Raw genomic sequence first — 24,711 nt, 5'->3', positions numbered from 1 at the left:
ACCCCATCTGTTACTCATTTTTATGCACACATTCTTTCTCTCACTCTCCTTTTTCTCCCTCTGTCCCTCTGAATATACCTCTTGCCCATCCTCTGGGTCACCGCCCCCCCCGTCTTTCTTCCCGGACCTCCTGTCCCATGATCCTCTCGTATCCCCTTTTGCCTATCACCTGTCCAGCTCTCGGCTCTATCCCTCCCCCTCCTGTCTTCTCCTATCATTTTGCATCTCCCCCTCCCCCTCCAGCTTTCAAATCCCTTACTCACTCTTCCTTCAGTTAGTCCTGACGAAGGGTCTCGGCCTGAAACGTCGACTGTACCTCTTCCTAGAGATGCTGCTTGGCCTGCTGCGTTCACCAGCAACTTTGATGTGTGTTGCTTGAATTTCCAGCATCTGCAGAATTCCTGTTGTTTATCTCTAATAAGTTGTTGAGTTTTATGACTCCTTGGGGCTCCATTAGGTATTTGTTGATTGGTCACATTTTAGAATATAGAACATCACAGCATAGTACAGGCCCTTCGGCCCAAGATGTTGTGCCAACCTTTGAACCTACTCTAAGATCAATCTATCCTTTCCCTCCCACATAGCCCTCCATTTTTCTATCATCAATGTGCCCATCTAAGAGTACCTCTATCATCACCACTGGCAGGGCATTCTCTGCACACCACCTGGTGTAAAAAAAAACCTGTGACATCCCATCTGTACTTTCCTCCAATCACCTTAAAATCATGTCCTCTCGTATTAGCCAGAGTAGACCGTACACAGTCTTGCTCAGATTGTTGTGGTTTGAGAGGAAAATCAAACTATCGACTGCAACTTGAGACATATTCTTGAAACTACTGTGCCCAGGCATCAGACAAAGACAGACAGTAATGTCATTGCTTGGAAGATGGTGAATAGATACTCAGTATCTGTAGAAGCTAGTTTATATCGGTTAGACCACAATAGGAATGGTGTGTAGGAAGGATGTAGACGCTTTAGAGAAAGTGCAGAGGAGATTTACCAGGGTGCTGCCTGGATTGGAGAGCATGTCTTATGAAGAAAGTTTGAGTCAGCTAGGGCTTTTCTCTAGGAGGGAGGAGGATGAAGGGTGACTTGATAAGAGGCATAGATCGTGGATAGTCAGAGACATTTTCCCAGAGTGGAAATAGCTAATACAAGGGGGCACAGTTTTAAGGTATAGGGAGGGGTGTGTCAGAGGTAGTGTTTTTTTTAAACACAGAGAATGGTGGGTGTACGCAATACTCTCCAGGGTGGTGGTAGAGGCAGATACATTAGAGTCATTCAAAATACTCTTAGATATGCACAGGGATGATAGAAAAACAGAAGACTATGCAGGAGGGAAGGTTAAGTTGATCTTAAAAGTAGGTTAAGTGGTTGGCACAACATTGTAGCTGTAGTGTTTTACGTTCTATATTAGTAGAGCAGACCAAAGCCAAATGCAGGGCATTTGACAATTAAAAAGGAGGCAGGCAAGAAAGACCAAACACTGTCTAAGATAATTTCAGGCTATAATGGCCCAGAAAATGATCTCTAACTCTAGCTAACCTTTAACAACAGAAGCATGTTTTCTTGGAGCCTCTATTGCAGCAACAGAGCAATTATTATCACTTTAAAGCATGCCAGAAAGGATCCTTTTGGATAGGTGACTGGAAGCTTGGTCAGAGAGATGGGTTTTAAGGAGCAATTTAAGAATAGAGACATTGGGAGATGTGGCTACTAATGATGGAGCAATTACACTGGAGAACATTCAAAGGCCAATGCAAATTATCTGTGGATTACATGGAGATACTGAAACAAAGACAAATGATTATGATTTCAAAGTGGGACTTTGCCAGTGTGGGAGAGCAAGTACAGGTATGATCATGAGTTCCATTTGGCATAAAGGTTGTATGAGCTATGTTCAGAGTGAATGGGGAAATGCGACATCTCAGTGTAATAAGGACACAGATGACAGCTTTCATAACAAATGAATTGAAGGAGGGATAGAGACAGGACATGTCACAGGCAAAATGGCAGTAGACAGTCAAGTTCAAGAAGAAACAACAAGGAAATGGCCTGGGTGAGTGGAGAGAGGTTAGCTGGGCTGCGTAGTACTGCTTACTTAACCGACAGGATTATACTGATCTCAAGTCTCAATAGCATGTTAAGTTAAAAAAGATTCCCAAACCTAAAAATCATCTCATTGGCAAAAACAGAGGAATGGACGGAAAATTCGTTAACAACAACAGTTGACTAAAAGGTTAATAAGGAAGAAAGCTCTCAGCATTTAGAGAAGACAGGATCTGAACACTTTGCACAATCCGCCTCCCCACTTTCCTCCCACGGCTTGCCTCCACCTCTTTAATTTAGCATAAAGCTTGAAGCAAACTGCTGGGTACTTACTGCAGCAAGGTTGCCTTCCACGTCTGGCAAATTCAAGTCGACAGCAGACAGTGATGGGTTGAACAGCTGCAGATAAGAAACCAACAGATTTATGCAGTGATATCAAATGAAGGTTTGTGCCACGTGACCTGGACTTCCGAGGTCAAGAGAGTGGAAATAGCCCAGCGCAATGGCTATTCCACTTTAAAAACTGCCCCGCACAGGTTTCCTGTCATTGTTGGACACGATGGACAACCACCACTGGGGAAACAAGGCCACAGACATTTAGAAATATAGAAAATTACCCTATGTTTCCAATTTGCCTTTTACACCTCCGAATGTCAGCAGTTTCAGTGGAAAGCACAGCAATCCTTTTACTGTCCTACTTTGGAGTGAGATTTAAACTCACAACCCACAGAAAAATGTGCTAACATACTTCACTTAACATTTTGTTCATAGGATATGACTAATGAGAGCATTGTCAGAATTTCTAACTGCTCAAGCTATTGGTGGCCAAATCACTGGTTCAATGGATTAATCTGCAGTTATTGAATGAGACAGTATCAAAGAAAACCTTAGTAATTATGGTTCCTCAATGCATTACAGAGAAATAAAAGAAGTTAAAGTGGCAATAATTTAGTAAATCTCAAAACTTTCACTCATCAGGAGCAAGGGGTGTGAGTTTTGAAACAAGGTAGGTCTCTGGATTTGCTGTTTCCTAAAACAGCGGTCCCCAACCACTGGGCCGCAAAGCATGTGCTACCAGGCTGCGAGGAAACGATATGATTTGGCGACAGGAGTCAGCTGGACCTTTCCTCATTTCCAGTCATGGCCACTTTTGAGCCATTACGCACGCAAGGTCATTACCCGCGCGTCATCCATGTCAGCGCGGGAAGGAGATCAACTCCTAGAGCTTGCAAATTACGGCGGGCTGAAAAGTATGTTTGACGTAAGATCTCTGTCGGCATTCTGGATCAAAGTTAAGGATAAATATCCTGAGATAGCCACAAAAGCACTGAAAATGTTCCTTCTATTTCCGACATTTTTCTGCGAAGCGGAGTTTTCTACAATGAATGCAACGAAAACTAAATTGCGGAATAGACTGGACATAAGGAACCCCCTTCGAGTATCGCTGTCTCCCATCACCCCTCGATAGGACCGTGTTGCTGCGGGGAAACAAGCCCGGGGTTCCCACTGATTCAGCGATATTGGTGTGCTGCAATGATTTTATATGTTTATATGGGGAAAATATGCGCTGTGTGTTTAATATCCAAACATTACTTAAAATGTTATGATGCTATTGACTTACTTATATAACCATATAATAATTACAGCACGGAAATAGGCCATCTCTGCTCTTCTAGTCCGTGCCGAACGCTACTCTCACCTAGTCACGCCGACCTGCACACAGCCCATAACCCTCCATTCCTTTCCTGTCCAAATACCTATCCAATTTTTCTTTAAATGATAAAATCGAACCTGCTTCTGCCACTTCTACTGGAAGTTCGTTCAACACTTACTTCAAGCTCCCCTGATAATTGTCTTGTCACTATATTCATGCGAGAAAAGTATGCGCTGTGTGTTTAATATTAAATTCGTTACATAAACCCTTTTAGAAACGAAATTGAGCGTATTAGCCACTTGTCAACTATATTCCAGTCGTGATTAACACCCCCCACCCCCCAAACAGAATCGCCAAAAAGGATTTGCGGGGGAAAAAAAAAAATCAGCAGGTCACAACGCACATGCACACTGGTGCCCGCGCAAGGCTTCATGGTCATTGTAGTCTTTTTTTGGGGTAAACAGATGTATTTGACTGCTACTCTTGTCCATTGGCAACCCTACGCGCCCCCCCCCCCCCCCCCGGTTCGGCCGGTCCGCAAGAATATTGTCAATATTAAACCGGTCCGCAGTGCAAAAAAGGTTGGGGACCCCTGTCCTAAAAGAGGTACATAGCATAGTGGCCATTTTGGAGCAGCCATAGTTGGAATGGAGCACTGTTAGAGCAGAGAGCTAAGGCTTCAGTGTGAAGAGGAGGTGGTGCAATTAAGGTTTCTTTCTTTGCCTCCTGATCAGGTAGAGCAGTTGGAATGGCAGAGATATGGTAGGTTCCTCTTCTATGATGTGGGGAATCAGGGAGACCTCCAGTGTCCTTCATGATTCCACTTGCAAGTGGTGTGACTGGCCACAACAGGGAGCTGGATGAACTAAGGACCATTCAGGAGGCTGAGGGGTTGATAGCCGGCTAATTGACAGGAGGAAAGAGGAAAGGCAGACAGTGCAGGGTACCCTGTGGTCATTGTCCTCAATACAAGTATACTGCTTTGGATTTTGCTGAGGGTTTGACTTACCAAGGGAAAGCCACAGTGGGCAGGTCTCTGGCATTGAGACTGGCTCTGTGGCTCAGAAGAGAAGTAGACACCAATAGTGATAGTGGATTCATTAGTTAAGAGATTAGACAGAAGATTCTGTGGACAACAATAAGATTACAAAATGGTTTGTCCCTTTGAGGTAGGGAAAGGATAGCAGGGTGAAGCAACCATGTTTGATGAGAGAGGTGGAACATTTAGTCAAGAGGAGAAAGGAAGCGCACTTAAGGCTTAGAAAGCAAAAATTAGACAGGGTTATAAGACACAGGAGCAAAATTAGTTCATTTGGCCCATTGAGTCTGCTCCGCCATTCAATCATGGCTGATCCTTTATTTTTCCTCCTCCTCAACCCCATTTCCCAGCTTTCTCCCCATAATCTTTGATGCAATGTCCAATCAAGAACCTATCAATCTCTGCCTTAAATACACCCAACCACCTGGCTTCCACAGCTGCACATATAATCATCCTTGTGAACCTCCCCTGGACCCTCTCGAATGCCAGCACATCTCTTCTAAAATGAGGAGCCCAAAACTGTTCACAATACTCAAGATGAGGCCTCATAAGTGCCTATACAGCCTCAGCATCACATCTCTGCTCTTGTATTCTAGACCTCTTGAAATGACATTGCATTTGCCTTCCTCGCCACTGACTCAACCTGCGAGTTAACCTTCAGGGGTACAAGGACTCCCAAGTCCCTTTGCATCTCAGATTTTTGGATTTTCTCCCCGTTTAGAAAATAGTCTACACATTTATTTCTACTACCAAAGTACATGACCATGCATTTTCCAACATTATTTCATTTGACACTTACTTTCCCATTTTCCTGATCTGTGTAAGTCCTTTTGCATCCTACCTGTTTCCTCAACAGTACCTGCCCCTCCACCAATCTTCATATCATCTGCAAACTTGGCAACATAGCAACATTTCATCATCTAAATCATTTATGTACAGCATAAAAATAAGTGGTCCCAACACCAACTGCTGCAGAACACCACTAGTCACTGGCAGCCAATCAGACAAAGATGCTTTTACTCCCACTCGCTGCCTTCTTCTGATCAGCCAATGCTCCAACCATGTTAGTAACTTTCCTGTAATACCATAGGCTCTTAACTTAGTAAGCAGCCTCATATGTGGCACCTTGTCAGAGGCCTTCTGGAAGTCCAAATATAGAACATCCACTGTATCTCCTTTATTTATCCTACTTGTAATCTCCTCAAAGAATTCCAACACGTTTGTCAGGCAGGATTTTCCATGCTGACTTTGTCCAATCTTGTCCTGTGTCACCAAGTACTCCATAACCTCATCCTTAACAATTCACTCTAACATCTTCCCAACCACTGAGGTCAGGCTAACTAGGCTATAATTTCCCTTTTGCTGCCTTCCTCCTTTCTTACAGAGTGGAGTAACATTTGCAATTTTCCAGTCCTCTGGCACTATGCCAGAGTCCAAAGATTTTTGAAAGATCATTTCTAATGCTGCCACAATCTCTAACGCTACCTCTTTCAGAACCCTAGGGTGCAGTTCATCTGGTCTGGGTGACTTATGTACTTTTAGGTCTTTCAGCTTTTTGAGCACCTTCTCCCTTGTATTGGGTTCTTTGAGAGATACAAGGTAGCCAAGTAAGGAGCTTAAGAAGGAACTTGGGAGAGTTAGAAGGGGCATGAGAAAGCCTTGTTGAGAAACATAGAAACATAGAAAATAGGATTAAGGAAAACGCCAAGGTGTTCTACATGTACTGTATATGAAGAATAGGAGGATGATTGGAGTGAGGTAGGACTGCTCAACGATAAAGGAGGAAACGTGCCTGGATGTAGAAGGGGATATTATTTTAATCCTATACCATACTTACTTCCTAACACTCCTCACTTTCAGAAGATGAGAAATTTGCAATTATTATATTAGATTCAACTTTATTGTCATTGTGCTGAGTACAGATACAAAGCCAATGAAATGCAATTAGCATCTGACCAGAAGCGCAAAAGAGTAGGATTATTTACAAAATAACTGCGAATAAAAAAGTGCTACAGCATACAAAATATAGGAAGTACTGAGACAGTACAATATGGATGCAATACTGCTTATCGCTGTGATGTGAGGTTCATCAGGATCACAGCCTCAGGGAAGAAGCTCTTCCTGTGCCTGCTGGTGCAGGAGCAGAGGCTCCTGTAGCGCCTACCAGAAGGGAGGAGAGTAAAAAGTCCATGGTTAGGGTGAGATGCATCCTTGATAACGTTTTTCGCCCTGCCCAGGCAGCATTTATGGTAAGTGTTCTTAATGGTGGCCAATTGGGTGCTGATAATCTGCTGGGCAGTTTTCACCACCCGCTGGAGTGCTTTGCGGACCGATACAGGACAATTGCCATACCACACTAAGATGCAGCTGGTGAGTATGCTCTGAATGGTACTGCGGTAAAAGTCCGTCTGTATCCTCGGACAGAGTTGAGCTTTCTTGATGCTCCGCAGAAAATAAAGGCAGGATGGAGGAGTTCAGGGACCAGGTGAGATCCTCGGAAATGTGGACACCAAAGAATTTGAAGCTTGATACGCGCTCCACTACAGCTCCATTGATGTAGATGGGGACATGCGTGTGGCTCCTAGCATGCCTGAAGTCCACAATGATCTCCTTGGTCTTCTGGGTGTTAAGGACCAGGTTGTTGTCGGCACACCACACGGCCAGGTGCTGGACCTCGTCCCTGTAGGTCATCTCTTCATCCCCTCTGATCAGGCCAACCACCATGGTGTCATCTGTGAACTTTATTATGGAGTTAGAACCATGTACAGGAACACAGTCATAGGTGAAAAGGGAGTACAGAAGAGGGCTCAGCACACAGCCTTGAGGCATGCCAGTATTCAGGGTGAGAATGGAGGAGGAGAGGTTGTCTAACTTAACAGATTGGGGTCTGTTAGTCAGAAAGTCCAAGGTCCAATTGCAGAGGGATGAGCTGATACCAAGCTAGCCAAGTTTGGCGATCAGCTCGGAGGGGATCACAGTATTGAATGCTGAACATACAGGTTCTTACAGAAGTTTATAAAATTGTGGAGCATAGATGGTACCTTTTCCCCAAGGCAGGGTCATATAGAACTAGAGGGGACTGATTTAAGGTGAGAGGGGAGACATTTAAAGATGTGAAGTGTAAGCTTTCATACAGAGTGGTGATTATGTGGGACAAGCTGCCAGAGGAAATGATGGAGGCAGATACAATTGCAATAGGCAAAAAGGCATTTGGACACTTACTTGGATGGGAAAGGTGTCAAGGGGTATGGATCTAATGTGGGCAAAAGGGATGAGGTGGCTAAAAATGCCTGTTCCTGTGTTGCTCGCTTCTATAAGATTATTTATTTAGCAATACAGTGTTGAGTAGGTCCTTCCAGCTCTTTGAGTCGCATTGCCCCAGCAGCCCCAGACAATTTTGATTTAACCCTTACCTGATCACGGGACAATTTACAATGACCGTATGTCTTTTGGACTGTGGAGGGGGAACCAAAGCAACCGGGGGAAAACCCACACATTCCACGGGGAGGACATACAGGGGCTCCTTACAGATGGCGCCAGAACTAAGCTTTGATTCCCGAGCTATAATAGCATCACGCTAACTGCTATGCTACTGTGGAACCCATTGTGATAAAACTGCATTTAATACATGAATGAAAGCTTGCCAATTGTTTCAAGAGTCTTGCTGATTTTGTGAAATGAATGATATTAACTAAAAGCCACTAACACTTGACCGCTCTGACAGAGGTGTGGGTTGACTGGTTGAGTGTAGGTGAAATATCAGATACAGTAAATCTTCAACTTAAGATGATCAAGAGATAGACTTTAACCCTCTGGGAGGTTAGTAAGTCCGAAAATCACCAAAGAGGAATCTGCATCCCTCTGCAATATCTACAGACTCACTTTCAAGGACTCTCATGTTCTCAATATTTATTGCTTATTTATTTATTTATATTATTTCTTTCTTTTCGTATTGTTGCACACTAGTTTAATGCTCAAGTTAGTACGGTCTCATTGATTCTATTGTAGTTAAGTTATTGTTTGATTATGGACTTATAGTAGAAAATGAATCCCAGTATGACATGTAAGTACGTTGCTAATAAATCTATTTTGAACTTTGAAAGGATAAAAGCACACTTCAGTTTCGCTGATTTAGGAATCGGATGGCAGAGGGGAAGAAGCTGTTCCTGAATCACTGAGTGTGTGCCTTCAGCTTCTGTACCTCCTACCTGATGGTAACAGTGAGAAAAGGGCATGCCCTGGGTGCTGGAGGTCCGTAATAATGGACACTGCCTTTCTGAGACACCGCTCCCTGAAGATGTCCTGGCTACTTTGTGGGCTAGTACCCAAGATGGAGCCAACTAAATTTATAACCCTCTGCAGCTTCTTTCGGTCCTGTGCAGTAGCCCTCCATACCAGACAGTGATGCAGCCTGTCAGAATGCTCTCCACAGTACATCTATATTAATTTTTGGGTGTATTTGTTGACATACCAAATCTCTTAAACTCCTAATGCAGTATAGTCACTGTCTTGCCTTCAATATAACTGCAAAGTGTTATATCTCAATGCTTGGAGTACAAGAAATTAAGTGGATCATCTTGTTGCACTATTAGAAGTTGTCATGGCCATCATTAAACTGTGGCTGAAGAATGGCTGTAGTTGGGAGCTAAATGTCCATGGTTTCACGTTGTATCAGAGGGATAGGAAGGTAGGTGGGCGGAAGGGCGTGGCGTGGTTCTGCTGGAAAAAGATGTGACCTAGCATCGGAAGATGCTGAATCCTTGAGGGTTGAGTTAAGAAACTGCAAGAGTAAAAGGACCCTGATGGCAGTTGTACACAGGCCTCCCAAAAGTAGCTGGGATGTGGGCCACAGATTACAATGGGAAATAGAAAAGTCATGTCAAAAGGGCAATTTTATGATAATCATGGGAGATTTCAATATGCAGGTCGATTGGGAAAATCGGGTTGGTAATGGATCTCCAGAGAGTGAGTTTGTTGAATACACACGAGATGGCTTTTTAGGGCAATTGTTGTTGAGCCTACTAGGGAGTCAACTATTGGGGTGTTATGTAATAGACTGGAGGTGATTAGAGAGCTTAAGGTAAAAGAATTGTCAGGAGGCAGTGATCACAATTTGATTGAGTTCAACTTGAAACTTGATAGCAAGAAAATAAAGTCTGACATAGCAGTATTTCAGTGGAGTAAATGAAATTACAGTGGTATGAGAGAGGAGTTGGCAGAAGTAAACGGGAAGGAGATGCTGGTGGGGATGACAGCAGGGCAGCAATGGTGTCAATTGCTGGAAAAAACAAAGAAGGCACAGGATAGATGCATTCCAAAAATGAAGCAATTCTCAAATGGCAAAATAGTACAACTGTGGCTGACAGGGAAACTCAAAGTTAATGTAAAAGTAAAAGAGAGGGCATAGAACAAAGCAAAAATTAGCGGGAAGCTTTTGAAAATCTATAGAGAGCAAGTAAAAGCATCCTTAGGAGGGAAAAGATCAAATATAAAAGCAAGCTGGCAAACACTATCAAAGTGGACAGTAAAAGCTTTTTTAAGTATGTAAAAAATAAGAGATGTAAGTGGAGATAGGACCACTAGAAAATGAGGCTAGAGAAATAACAACAGGGAACAAGAGATGGCGGATGAACTAAATGAGTACTTTGCATCAGTCTTCACTTTGAAAGACACTAGCAGTGTGCCAGATGTTGAAGGGTGTGAGGGAAGAGAAGTGAGTGCAGTTACTGTTATAAGGGAGAAGGTGCTCAAAACGCTGAAAGACCTAAAGGTACACAAGTCACCTGGACCAGATGAACTACACCCTCAGGCTCTGAAAGAGGTAGCGGTAGAGATTATGGAGGCATTTGTAATGATCTTTCAAAAATCATTGGACTCAGGCATGGAAGTCAATTGTTAAGGATGAGGTTATGGAGTACTTGGTGACACAGGACAAGATAGGACAGCATGGTTTCCTTAAGGGGAAATCCTGCCTGACAAACCTGTTGGAATTCTTTGAGGAGATTACAAGTAGGATAGATAAAGAGGATGCAGTGGATGTTGTACATTTAGTCTTTCTGAAGGCCTCTGGCAAGGTGCCACACATGAGGCTGCTTACCAAGTTAAGAGCACATGGTATTACAGGAAAGTTACTATTATGGAGCACTGGCTGATTGGTAGGAGGCAGTGAGTGGGAATAAAAAGGATTTTTGTCTCGTTGGCTGCTAGTGGTGTTCCACAGGGGCTGGTGTTGGGATCACTTCTTTTTATGCTGTACATCAATGATTTAGATGATGGAATAGACGGCTTTGTTGCCAAGTTTGCATTTTATATGAAGTTTGGTGGAGGGGCAGGTAGTGTTGAGGAAACAGGCAGGATGCAGAAGGACTTACACAGATTAGGAAAATGGGCAAGAAAGTGTCAAATGAAATACAATATTGGAAAATGCATGATCATGCACTTTGGTAGTAGAAATAAATGTGCAGACTATTTTCTAAATGGAGAGAAAATCTAAAAACCTGAGATGCAAAGGGACTTGGGGGTTCCTGTACAGAGCACCCTGAAGGTTAACTTGCAGGTTGAGTCAGTGGTGAGGAAGACAAATGCAATGTTAGCATTCATTTCAAGAGGGCTTGAAGACAAGAACAGGGGTGTGATGCTGAGGCTTTATAAGGCACTGGTAAGGCCTCACCTTGAGTATTGTGAACAGTTTTGGGCCCCTCATCTGAGAAAAGATGTGCTGGCATTGGAGAGGGTTCAGAGCAGGTTCACAAAGATGATTCTGGGAATGATAAGATCATCACACGAGGAACATTTAATGGCTTTGGGTCTGTACTCGCTGGAATTTAGAAGGATGAGGGGGGATCTCTTTGAAACCTTTTGAACATTGAAAGGCCTAGACAGAGTTGATGTGGAAAGGATGTTTCCCATGGTGGGGGAGTCTTGGACAGGAGGACACAGCCTCAAGATAGAGGGGCGTTCATTGCAGAGAATTTTCTTGAGCCAGAGGGTGGTGAATTTGTGGAACTTGTTACCGCAGGCAGCTGTGGAGGCCAGGTTGTTGGGTGTACTTAAGGTAGAGCTTGATAGGTACTTGATTGGACACAGCATCAAAGGTTACAGGGAGAAGTCTGGGGAGTGGGACTGAGGAGAGGAAAAGAGGATCAGCCATGATTGAATGATGGAGCAGACTCAATGGCCTAAATGACCTAATTTTGTTCCTATGCCTTCTGGTCTATGGTTAGCCAGAATAAGAATTTGCAATTATAGAGAATGCTATAGGATGCTAATAAAACATTTCAGTAAAGTCACATCAGTTAGAAAATCTGGCAGCCATTTTCTGGCTGCATTGGCTAAAATAAGATTTGCTTTATTTGTCACATGCACCCTGAAACACAGTAAAATACATCTTTTGCGTCAACATCCAACATAATTTGAGGATGTGCTGGAAGCAGCTTGCAAATGTTGCCACGCTTCCGGCGCCAACATAGCATGCCCACAACTTGTTAACCCTGATCTAAACCCTATCTGTACATCATTGTAATATGGGAGGAAACCAGAGCACCTGGAGCGAACCTACACGGTCATGGGATGTCCAAACTCCTTACAGCCAGTGGCAGGAATCAAATGCCAACTGGATATCGCTGGCACTGTAAAGTGATTGCACTAACCGCTATGCTACCATGCTGCATTGGTCTGGATCGTGTGTTGGTGCCTTGGGAGTAACAACGGCATCTGGCTCAGACAGAGGCAACCCACTGTGTTGCAGTTGGGTTCAGAGGAAGTGAATGTAGTAGCCTGTAGAAGGGCTTGCTACCTTTCTGTACCCATCAGATGACATTCAATAACCTGGAAATAACACAAACAAACTTACATCTAACAGAGTGCTGGATTCCATGCTGAAAGTCTGTCCTGATAATAAGTTCTGTAGGTTATCCAGGCTGGAATCAATTCGATCCAAGTGATTGTACAGATCACTTCTGTGCATGTAAAGAAAAAAGAAATACTTTTATTAAATAACAGCTAGATATTTAGACATTTTCTGTTTTATATCACGTTGACTTCATCACTCTCCTCACCTTTAAATTTCCAAGCAGCACAAAATGTCCCATGTGAATTTAGATAACTAGTTATAGTCATACTTTATTGATCCTGGGGGAAATTGGTTTTCGTTACAGTTGCACCATAAGTAATTAAATAGTAATAAAACCATAAATAGTTAAATAGTAATATGTAAATTATGCCAGGAAATAAGTCCAGGACCAGCCAATTGGCTCAAGGTGTCTGATCCTCCAAGGGAGGAGCTGTAAAGTTTGATGGCCACAGGCAGGAATGACTTCCTATGACGCTCTGTGTTGCATCTCGGTGGAATGAGTCTCTGGCTGAATGTACTCCTGTGCCCACCCAGTACATTATGTAGTGGATGGGAGACATTGTCCAAGATGGCATGCAACTTGGACAGCATCCAATATAAAGCAGCATATTCATCCAGTGAATTACACCGCTACTACCACACCACACAGCATGCCAGTGGCTGTGGGTGAGAATGCCCAAGCTTCCTCCCTCACACTGTCCTTGTGCAGTAGTTTTCCTCTGGAGAATGAACAATCCTGAGCAGAGCTGATACTGAAAACCCAACAGATGGCAAAAGCTAACTTACTGCAAGAAACTTAACCTCAGGATTGTATATGGTAACCAATATGTACTTTGATAATAAATTTAACATTCTAATATTTGGGGGATCATAGTTTCAGAATAAAAGATATCAAGGGAGGTGGTGGCAAATGGGATTGAATAGTTTTCTTTAAATGGCACAGGAGTCAGAGTAATACAGCATGCCAACCACAGAATCTTCCTTCCTGGTCCAGTTTTCTAAGTTTGGCCCATTATCCTCCAAGCACCTAGCCAAATGCCTGTTAGATATGTTGCAACCACATCCGCCTCAAGAATTTCCTTTTTTTAGAAATTATATATTTTACACTAACTTAACAATATGTATGATTTTGATAATGTCTACCTTAATCTCGGGTTTGTATTGTTATTAATATATACGTATATATTTTTTGGAGATAATTCTCCTCTTGTTTGTACTTGTGTTTCTTTTAAATCAATAAAAAAACTAATAAAGAAAGAAAGAATTTCCTCTGCAGCTCATACCAGCTACTTATTACCCTCTGTGTCAAGTTACCTCTTGCGTCTCTTAGTTCTTCCTCCTCTTGTCTTGTAACTGTTCTTTCTTGTTTTAGACCCCCCCCCCCAACCCCGGAGAAAAGACTATGCCTATCCACCGTATCATAACCTTATGATGATTACATGGATTTTCTGAGGACACCCCTCATTCTCCTGTGCTCTAAGATTGAAAAAGTACAGGGAAGATTTACAAGGATGCTGCTGGGAGTTGAGGACCGGAGTTATCGGGAAGGGTTCAATAGGTGAGGACTTTATTCCCTGGTGTGAAGGAGAATGAGGAGAGATTTGAAAGTAGTATACGAAATTATAAGGGGTAAAGATGGAGTGAATGCTTGTAGGTTTTCCCCCCTCATAACCTAGTGGGTGAGACTAGGTTAAGGGTGAAAAAGGAAATATTTAAGGGGAACCCGAGGGGGATCTTCTTCACTCAGAGGGTGGTGCAGATAATGGAATGAGCTGCTAGCTGCAAACTTAATTGTAAAGTTGAAGAGAAATTTGGATAAGTCTATGGATGAGAGAGGCATAGTGGGCTATAGTGGTACTAGGAAGTTTGTGAACCCTGTAGAATTTTCTCTATTTCTGCATAATTATGACCCAAAATGTGATCAGATCTTCACAAAAAAGAGAAAATCTGCAGATGCTGGAAATCCTGCCAAAGGGTCTCAGCTTGAAACATTGACTGTACTTTTTTCCATTGATGCTGCCTGGCCTGCAGAGTCCTCCAGCATTTTGTGTGTGCTGCTCAGATCTTCACGCAAGTCCTAAAACTAAATAAAGAGAACTCAATTAAATAAATTACACAAAAAACATTATACTTCTTCATATATTTATTCAGAAAAATGATCCAATATTACATGTATTTGTTGGAAAAACTATGTGAACCTTTGCTTTCAGTAACTGGAACCCTTGTAAACTAAATGTTTCTGGTAACTGTTGATCATTGGCTTGGAGAAAATTTAGGCCATTCCTCCTTACACAACTGCTTCAACTCTGGGATGCTGGTGGGCTTCCTTGCATGAACTGCTTTCTTCAGGTCGTTCCACAACATTTCTGTAAGATTAAGGTCAGGACTTTGACACAGCCATTCCAAAAGACAAGTTTTCTTCTTTTAAACCATTCTGTTGTTGATTTACTCTTGTAACATAGAAAACCTACAGCACAATACAGGCCCTTCAGCCCACAAAGCTGTGCCGAACATGTCCCTACCTTAGAAATTACTAGGCTTACCTATAGCCCTCTATTTTACTAAGCTCCATGTACCTATCTGAATGTCTCTTAAAAGACCCTATCGTATCCGCCTCCACCACCATTGCCGGCAGCCCATTCCACGCACTCACCACTCTCTGAGTAAAAAACTTACCCCTGACATCTCCTCTGTACCTACTTCCTCAGCACTTTAAACCTGTATCCTCTTGTGGCAACCATTTCAGCCCTGGGAAAAAGCCTCTGACTTGTCTTTCAGATCATTGTCTTATTGCATTATCCAACTTCTATTAAGCTTCAAATGACAGACTGCTATCCTGACATTCTCCTGTAAAATGTTTTGACGCAACTTTGAATTCATTGTTCACTCCAACGATTGTAAGCCGTCTAGGTAAAGCATCACGTTTTGAGGCAAAGCAGCCCTCAAAACATGATGCTCCTTCCACCATGTTTTTAAGTTGGTGTACAGTGCCCTTTTTCCTCCAAACATAGCAATATGTATTTCTGCCACAAAGTTCAACTTTCGTCTCATCTGTTCACAGAACATTGTCCCAGAAGCATCGTACAGCAATGTTTTGTTTTGGAGAGCAGTGGTTTCCTCTGTGGTGTCCTTACATGAACACCATTCTTGTTCAGTGTTTTTCTTATACTGGACACGTGAACAGAGACTTTAGCAAGTTCTAGAGATTTCTGCAGGTCTTTTGCTGTTACTTCCAGAGTTCTTTTTCCACCTCCTTCAGCATTGGACATTGTGCTCTAGGTGTGACCTTTGCAGGATGCTCCCTCCAAGGGAGAGTAGCAACAGTATTGAGTTTCCTCCATTTGTAGACAATTTCTCTTACTGTGGACCGATAAAACACTCAGGTCTTTAGAAATGCTTTTTGCCCCTTTTCCAGCTTCATGGTTCTCTACAATTCTTCTTCTAAGGTCCTCCAAAAGTTGTTTAGATGGAGGCATTGTGTACAGAAACAGACCTTTCTTGAGAAGAACAGGCTCTATCAGTAACCTAACTTTGTGTGTCTTTTTTATAGGGCAGGGCACCTCTACAACCCACACCTCCAATCTTATGTCATTGACTGGAATACCCAACTCCAAAAAGCTTTTGTAGAAAGCACATACTTTTTCCAACAAATACATGTAATATTGGATCATTTTTCTCAATAAATAAATGAACAAGTATAATTTTCTGTGTTATTTATTTAATGGGATTCTCTTTATAAAGTTTTATAACTTACGTGAAGATATGAGCACATTTTAGGTCACATGTATGCAGAAATAGAGAAAATTCTACAGGATTCACAAACTTTCTAGCACCACTGTATGGTCCTGATGGGATTAGGCAGAATAAAAGTTTGTCATTGGCTAGATGGGCTGAAGGGCCTGGTTTTGTGCTGTAGTGCTCTATGACTTGGGCAGATATATGGATAGGAAAGGTTTAGAGGAGACTAGGCAGAAGATCAGGCAGGCATAGAACAGATGGGCTGAAGGGCCTGTGTCTCTGCTTAGTGCTCTATGACTTTATCTGCCAACATGATGTTCCTACTCCCAAACTTGATGCCCTCAAGTATGGCTTGTTCTTGTTCCTCTGACTTCTGAGTCTACCACCCACCAAAAGTGGCCCAAGCAATTTAACAAAAAGAGATTTTGTACAGGATACATGTTATAATTATCAAGACAGTGTCATGCTAAAAGTCTAAAAGTCCTAGCTGTTTACATTCTCTCTCCAATTCATAAAGAGACCATCAAACACACATAGAAATATGAACACAAGCAGACAACATATGGAATAAAAAGCAGCCATAAAAAGCAGAGATTGAAGCCATGCATTACTAAGGTAAAAGGCCATGCAGTTAATAACTGTGGAAGATGAGGGGGAGTCCTTTCTTTGAATTACTATCATCTTGGGGTTGGGCAATGAAGAAGACTGAGGCAAAGTCAGAGGGAGTTAAGTCCTCATGGGGGCTGTATTACAGATATAAAAGAAAACTCCACAACTTTATTAATGTTCAATGCAGATTTACTTTTTCATGAAGAGATTAATGTTGGGAGAAAGAAGTTGGTCAGGGTCTCTTGGGTTCCTGGAAAGCTTATATAATCACAAATGAGATAGGAAATGTGAACTAACATTAAAAACAGATGTCATGCTGGACAAGCAAGGAAATATCTATTCATAGCTCATCAAAATTGGTGCAAGTATAACAGTGATGAAGAGTCACTTTAAAGAGTGCACAACTTGAGGAGAGCGATCAGAATATATGAAGCACACACAACTAATACAAGATATTGCACAACACTAGCGTATCTAAAAAATAATCATAGGAAAACTGCATTTTCTCTTGATAATACATCACCGTGTCTATGAGAACATTCTGCAACCTCAAATCACCTTCAAAAGGAGGACTGACAATTAGAGATTTGGTGAATGTCTAACACTAACACTCCATTATGATTATAAATTTTATTGTCTCGAGCTCCCGATGGGTTTTCACAGAAAGAAGCATGAGTGTTTACATATCACTGGTGGAACAGCGAGATGTGAATTGAGGGAGTTTAAAACCATAAGACATAGGAGCAGAATTAGGCCATTTGGCCCATCGTGTCTGCTTGCTTTGCCATTCCGTCATGACTGATTTATTATCCCTCTCAACCCCGTTGATTCTCTTGCCATCCCTGCCAAGAGTGTGCGATTAGAAAACTCAAATAGGCGCAAGTGAACGCACTGTCCTCCCTTCTTTTCCTAAACCCACTGTACTCAAGCTGGAGATTTTGTAGTGAGACACGTTGTGCATATCTATGAGACTGCAGTATAATAGAAGTGCTAACCCTAGCAGAGCTCTGGGATGAGTAGAAGAGGAAAGACTGGAGATAACGCAATTGACTTCTGACATCTGCTGGGCTTGAATCAAACTGAAAGATAAAAACAGAAGATCATGGGAGGCACTACACTGCAGAAGGAATAGCCACCACTTCGTAAATCACATCAGCATCCTCCAAACCTTATGCAAACATTATTTCACTGTGAAGGTGAGAAAATGGTATTTTTGGATATTAGTAAAGCATAGCATGTGCTTTTTGCTGTGGTGTATACCACAAGACATGGAGGCCCATCTTTATAAATAATTAAGTCGCTTGTTCCTACGATGTGGATGTCGCTGGCTAGCCCATCCCTTCACACCACCACTGTTTGCTCTAAATTTGATGAGTAACCTTTCTGAACGGCTGCAGTCTGAACAATGACTACAAGCATTGACACAACAGGTATCTGAACACGAGATTATTTGCTAGAAATCTTGAGCAACACACGATCTTGAAGAACCGAGCAAATCAGGTAGCACTTATGGAGTAGAATGAACTGCCAAGGTTTCGGGCTGAGACACTTTATCAGAGTCAGAACTGCCTAACCAAGATTCAACGGCAGGAGTTGCTCAGTTGTATCAATGGTTAAGAGCAGTTTAAAAAGAGGCAGGTTGCCTTTAAGAACAAACAGGAATAGTTAATGAATACAGGCCTTGCCAGCAATGACTATGATCTGTAAGTGAATACAATTCCCATATTCTGCATAAATGTGCCACTTGGATTGAATGGCCTGAACTAATGTGTGAAGATGTTTGTCGTTGGTGGGGTAACCAAATAAAAGAATTAAAATCAAGACTCTTGTTGGATATACAGTATATGTGGGTAAATGCAGCTATGTTCCAGGATGGTGCAACTGGTGTGTGGCCAACCTGCAGTTCATTATGCCACCATCTCTCGTTACAACTGAGAATGTTGATTAAATGGAATTAAAGTCATCATTCACAATGCATAGTGAGAATAACCAGATATTGTCAGTTCAGAGATTAAATCTAATTGGCCTTAAGTGTTTGTTACAGTAATTTCTATGAATAGAATTGTTCTAACACAGAAGGAAGTTATTAGACAAATATTGCATATACCACTATAGTCTAGTCTAAAAGCACAAAACTCAGGAGACAAACCGTCAACCAACATCCCAGTTATCTCCACTCTACCTCTTTCCACCCTGTCTCCTGTAAAAATGTTATTCATTTTTCTCAGTTCTTTCATCTCCACATCTGGCTCCAGGATGGAGCTTTCCTTTTCAGGTAATTAGATGTCCTCCTTCAAAGAACTGGGTTTCCCTTCCTCCACCAATGATGCTGCCCTCACCCGCACTTCCTCCATTTCCCAAACATCTGCGCTCACTCCTTCTTCCCACCGCCTATCACCTCCCCTGTGTCCTCTCCTCCTTCCCTTTCTCCTATGGTCCACACTCCTCTCCTATCAGATGCCTTCCTCTCTGGCCCTTTATCTTTCCTAGCCACTTGCCTTTACCCATCACCTTCTAGCTATGCTCCTTCCTTCCCCCCCGACACCCTTATTCTGACGTATTCCTCCTTCCTTTCCGGTCCTGAGGAAGGGTCTCAACCTGAAACGTCAATTGTTTATTCATTTCAATAGACACTGCCTGACCTGCTGAGCTCCCCCAGCATTTTGTGTGTTGCTTTGGATTTTCAGCATCTGCAGACTTCCTTGTGTTTACTCTAAAATCAATCCATTATTGACATTATCTAACTGTACCAGAGCAAAATTTTTTCATTATGCTTTTCTTTTTCAGAGGTAGATTTAGAGCTCATGGGTGTCAGTTAGGTATCGCTTTACAACTCCAGCTCTAAGATCAGGGTTCAATTCCTGCCACTCCCTGTGACTGACTTTCTTCTGGGTGCTCCAGCTCCCCCCACATTCCAAAGACGTACGGGTTAGGGTTAGTGAGTAGCTATGCAAGTATGTGGGTTAGCGTTAGTGAGTTGCTATGTAAGTATGCTATGTTGCCGTCCGAATTGTAGCAACACTTGCTGGGCTGCCCCAAGGACATCCTCAGACAGTGTTGGTTGTTGACACAATCCCACACATTTCACTATATGACTTGATGTACATGTGACAAATAGAGCTAATATTTTGAATCTTGATTAACAAGGGCCCGCTATCAACAGACAGCACGCTGCAGACCACAACCACTTGCTATCTTTTGCTCTTCTGCTAAACACGCCAATGGAGACAGGTACTCCCTATAGTTCTTTCTGTCTCAGATCTTCACATCTTTCTTAAGGCTCAGAGTCCATAATTGGATAAAGTGCTCCAGTGTGGGTCAAACTGCTGACTTATAGAAGTTCAAAGGTTTATCACGTGTGTTCATGGGATCTGCTTGTTGGCAATGCAGGCATTTATTCTTCACTTTCAGTTGTCTCACTGATTGGAATGGCCACTTCAGAGACTGCGCTGGTGGGGTTGGACACTAAAGCTAGCCTAGCCAAAGGCAGTAGATTTCCTCTTTCTGAATACCTAATAGCATCAGTGTCATCATCACCATTAACAAATCCAAATTTACTTATTACTTAATTTTAACTTCTCCACCAGTTTGGTGGACTCTGGGTCAAAGGCTCAGGCATGAGGCTGCATATCTAGTCACTTAACCATAATGGAAATGTACTGTCACTTGCACTCAGATCAGAAGACACAGAAACAGAATTAGGTCATTTGGACCCTCTAGTCTGCGCCATCATTCCATCCCTCTTAACCCCATTCTCTTGCCATCTCCCTGTAACCTTTCCGTATATACGTCCTTGATGGTGGGTCGACTGCTGCCAGTGATGCGCACGACAGTTTCGACTAACGTTGTAGAGTATTCCTACCTGCAGCAGTGCAGTTTCCCTACCAAGCAGTGATGCAACATGTTAGGATACTTTTTACTGTGCATCTGTAGAATGACATTAGATGTGCATACTGCAGCTCTCTTCAGCCTGCTTGATAGTAGAGGCATTGGTGAGAAAACAGCACTAACTTTCAATCCCACCGCTGATTGCACAAGTTCCTGAAAAGAATTTGTAGAGCTTGGAGGCAAGTGCAGCGTCCAGCTGGATGAATTATATACAGTACACAAGAGATTCTGCAGATGCTGGAAGTCCAGAATTTAACACATGGATTAGGGTTACTGTGTTGTAGGCATGCTATGTTGGTACTGCAAGCACGGCAACACCTTTGGGCTGCCTGTAGCACAATCCTCACTGATTTGATTTGACAAAAGGACAGGTGCTTTGATATACATGCAAAAAATGAAGCTAATTTTTAGATGTTTAATCTTTATAAAGAGGGAAATGCAAAACACAACCACTTTGAAACATGGAAAGACAGGAACAGAAGAATACTTCAGTTTCTGCCATATTGACAGACTAACGATTCAGGTAGCTGGGTTGAATTTATAGTCATAGAAAAGTACAGCACAAAAACAAGCCCTCTGGCCCATTTAGCCTGTGCTGAACCATTTAAACCGCCTACGCCCATCGACCTGCACCAGGACCATAGCCCCTCTCTACCATCCAAGTACCTTTCCACGCTTCTTGAAATTGAGCTCACTTGTGCTGGCAGTACAGTTCACACACATGACCCTCTAAGTGAAGAAGTTCCCCTTATCCCATGACCTCCAGTTGTAGTCCCACCCAACCTCAGGGTAAAGGCAAGCAGGCTTTTTCCACTATCTATATCCCTCATCATTTTCTATATCTCTATCAAATCTCCCCTTAATCTTCTACGTTCCAAGGAATAAACTCCTTACCTATTCAATCTTTCCTTATAACTCAGGTCTTCCAGACCCAGCAACATCCTTGTAAACTTTCTCAGTACTCTTTCAACCTTATTTAAATCTTTCCTGTATGTAGGTGACTAAAACTGCACACAATATTCCAAATTAGGCCCCACTAATGTCTTAAACAACTTCAACATAACATCCTACCTCCTGTACTCAATATATTAATTTATGAAGTTTATGAACCTACCCACCTGTGACAACTCTTTCAATGAATTATGGACATGTATTCATAGTCATACTGTATTAATCCCGGGGGAAATTGGTTAATTGGTTAAAAGGGATCCCAGGTCCCTTTGTTCTACCACACTTCTCAGTGCCCTAACATTCACTGTGTAAGACCTACCCTGGCTGGTCCTACCGAAGTGCAAAACCTCACCCTTGACTGCATTAAATTCTATCTAATATTTTTCCAGTTCGTCCAGATTGCACTGCAAGTCATGAGAGTCTTCCTCACTGTCCACTACACCTCCAATCTTGGTGTCATCCGCAAATTTACTGATCCAGTTATCCACATTATAATCTAGATCATTGCTCTTGATGACAAACAACAACCGACCTGAGGTGCTCCACTAGTCACAAGTCTCCAGTCAGAGAGGCAACTATCTACAACCACTTTCTAGCTTCTCCCACAAAGTCAATGTCTGATCCAATTTACTACCTCATCTTGAATGCTGAGCGACCAACTTCCCATGTGGGAGCTTGTCAAATGCCTTGCTGAAGTCCACGTAGATAACATCCACTGTCTTGCCATCATCAGCTTTCCTGGTACCTTCCTCAATATCTCTATAAGATTGATTAGCCATGACCTACCATGCATGATCCCATGCTGACTATCCTTAATCAGTCCATGTCTATCCAAATACTCATATATCTGCTTCTTTAGAATACCTTACAACAATTTTCCCATGACTGATGCCATGCTCACTGGCCTACAAATCCCTGGTTTATTTTTAGAGCCTTTTTTGAATAGCGGAGCAACATTGGCTTTCCTCCAATCCTCTGGCATGTCACCTGTTGCTCAGGATGATTTAAATATCTCTGCTAGGTCTCCGACTTGCTCCTACAGGATCTGAGGAAACACCTTGTCACCACCCTAATTTGCCTGAAGACAGCAAACACTTCATCCACCGCATTGTCAGGACCACGGAGCCTCTTTAAGCTAGAGGAAGCAGATTTATTATCTATTTATTTATCATTGTGGTACACACAGACATGGTGGTTGTCTCAGTCCTGCTCAGCTAGCAGTCAAGTGTCAGCCAATTTATCTGCTGAGGGAATTTTTTACGATCATCCTGGTAGTGGTGTACATGCTACCTCTGGCCAATGTCCGCAGGCACTGGAGGAACTAAGCACTGTGATCAGGAGTCACAAATCAGCACACTCTGAAGTCTTCCCAGGAGATTTCCAGAGGATTTCAACCAGGCTGCCTGACCAACTACCACCATCATATCACCTGTGGAACCAGAGGCACCAACACACTTAATGACTTTTACACCACCATCAAAAATATTTACCGTTTCATCCCATGCCTGCACTTTGGCATGTCCGATCACCTGGTTGTACTTCTACTTCTGGCGTAATGGCAGAGATTGAGGACCAGCAATGAGCAGCATGAAGGGAGGTGAAGAAACACTTAACGGACTGTTTAAATCAGTGGACTGGACAATATTCAGGGACTCATCTACTAATTGTCACTGAGAGTTCATCAAGACCTGTGTGTGCCTTCGAGAACATACTGGACATAACCAAACCGAAAGCCGGAGATGAACCATGAGCTTTAGTCTACTGAAGGCTATATCCACGAGCTGAAAGAAAGCCACAGCTGGGAGCTTAACATCAAAGGACAGAGAAACATAGAAAACCTACAGCACAATACAGGCCCTTTGGCCCACAAAGCTGTACCGAACATGTCCTTACCTTAGAAATTACCTAGGGTTACACACAGCCCTCTATTTTTCTAAGCTCCATGTACCTATCCAGGAGTCTCTTAAAAGGCCCTATCGTATCCGCCTCCACCACCGTCGCTGGCAGCCCATTCCATGCACTCACCACTCTCCGCATAAAAAACTTAGCCCTGACATCTCCTCTGTACCTACTTCCAAGCACCTTAAAACTGTGCCCTCTTGTGCTAGTCATTTCAGCACTGGTAAAAAGCATCTGACTATCCACACGATCAATGCTTCTCATTATCTTATACACCCCTATCAGGTCACCTCTCATCCTCCGTCACTCCAAGGAGAAAAGGCTGAGTTCACCCAACCTATTCTCATAAGGCATGCTCCCCAATCCAGGCAACATCCTTGTAACTCTCCTCGGCACCCTTCCTATGATTTCCACATCCTTCCTGTAGTGAGGTGACCAGAACTGAGCACAGTACTCCAAGTGGGGTCTGACCAGGGTCCTATGTAGCTGCAACATTACCTCTTGGCTCCTAAACTCAATCCCACGATTGATGAAAACCAATGCACTGTATGTCTTCTTAACCACAGAGTCAACCTGCGCCGTAGCTTTGAATGTCCTATGGACTCCGATCCCAAGATCCCTCTGATCCTCCACACTGCCAAGACTCTTACCATTAATACTACATTCTGCCATATTTGACCTACCAAAATGAACCACTTCACACTGATCTGGGGTGAATTCTCAGCCCAGTTTTGCATCCTATCAGTGTCCTGCTGTAACCTCTGACAGCCCTCCACACTATCCACAACACCCTCAATCTTTGTGTCATCAGCAAATTTACTAACCCATCCCTCCACTTCCTCATCCAGGTCATTAATAAAAATCATGAAGAATAGGGGTCCCAGAACAGATCCCCGAGGCACACCACTGGTCACCGACCTCCATGCAGATTATGACCCATCTACAACCACTCTTTTCCTTCTGTGGGCAAGCCAGTGCTGGATCCACAAAGTAATGTCTCCTTCGGTCCCATGCCTCCTTACTTTCTCAATA

At 42.8% G+C, this 24,711-nt stretch overlaps 1 protein-coding gene across 5 annotated transcripts in view; it reads right to left on the bottom strand.

Moving 5' to 3' along the window:
* Positions 1-24,711, bottom strand: part of hsf1 (heat shock transcription factor 1) — a 161,324-nt gene that overhangs the window by 21,515 nt on the left and 115,098 nt on the right. For 3 of the 5 annotated variants that reach the window (XM_063044674.1, XM_063044673.1, XM_063044672.1), the window contains exons 10-12: positions 17,937-18,020; positions 12,595-12,700; positions 2,383-2,448 (exon numbers count right to left, since the gene is read on the bottom strand). In XM_063044674.1, coding sequence (XP_062900744.1) covers positions 2,383-2,448; positions 12,595-12,700; positions 17,937-18,020 — 256 coding nt within the window. The remainder of the gene's footprint in view (positions 1-2,382; positions 2,449-12,594; positions 12,701-17,936; positions 18,021-24,711) is intronic. The other 2 variants (XM_063044676.1, XM_063044675.1) reach the window with 1 other exon arrangement.

The sequence above is a fragment of the Mobula hypostoma genome, chromosome 3 (assembly GCF_963921235.1).
Source record: "Mobula hypostoma chromosome 3, sMobHyp1.1, whole genome shotgun sequence".
NCBI lineage: Eukaryota > Metazoa > Chordata > Chondrichthyes > Myliobatiformes > Myliobatidae > Mobula > Mobula hypostoma.
This window is presented reverse-complemented; position numbering and strand designations above follow the sequence as displayed.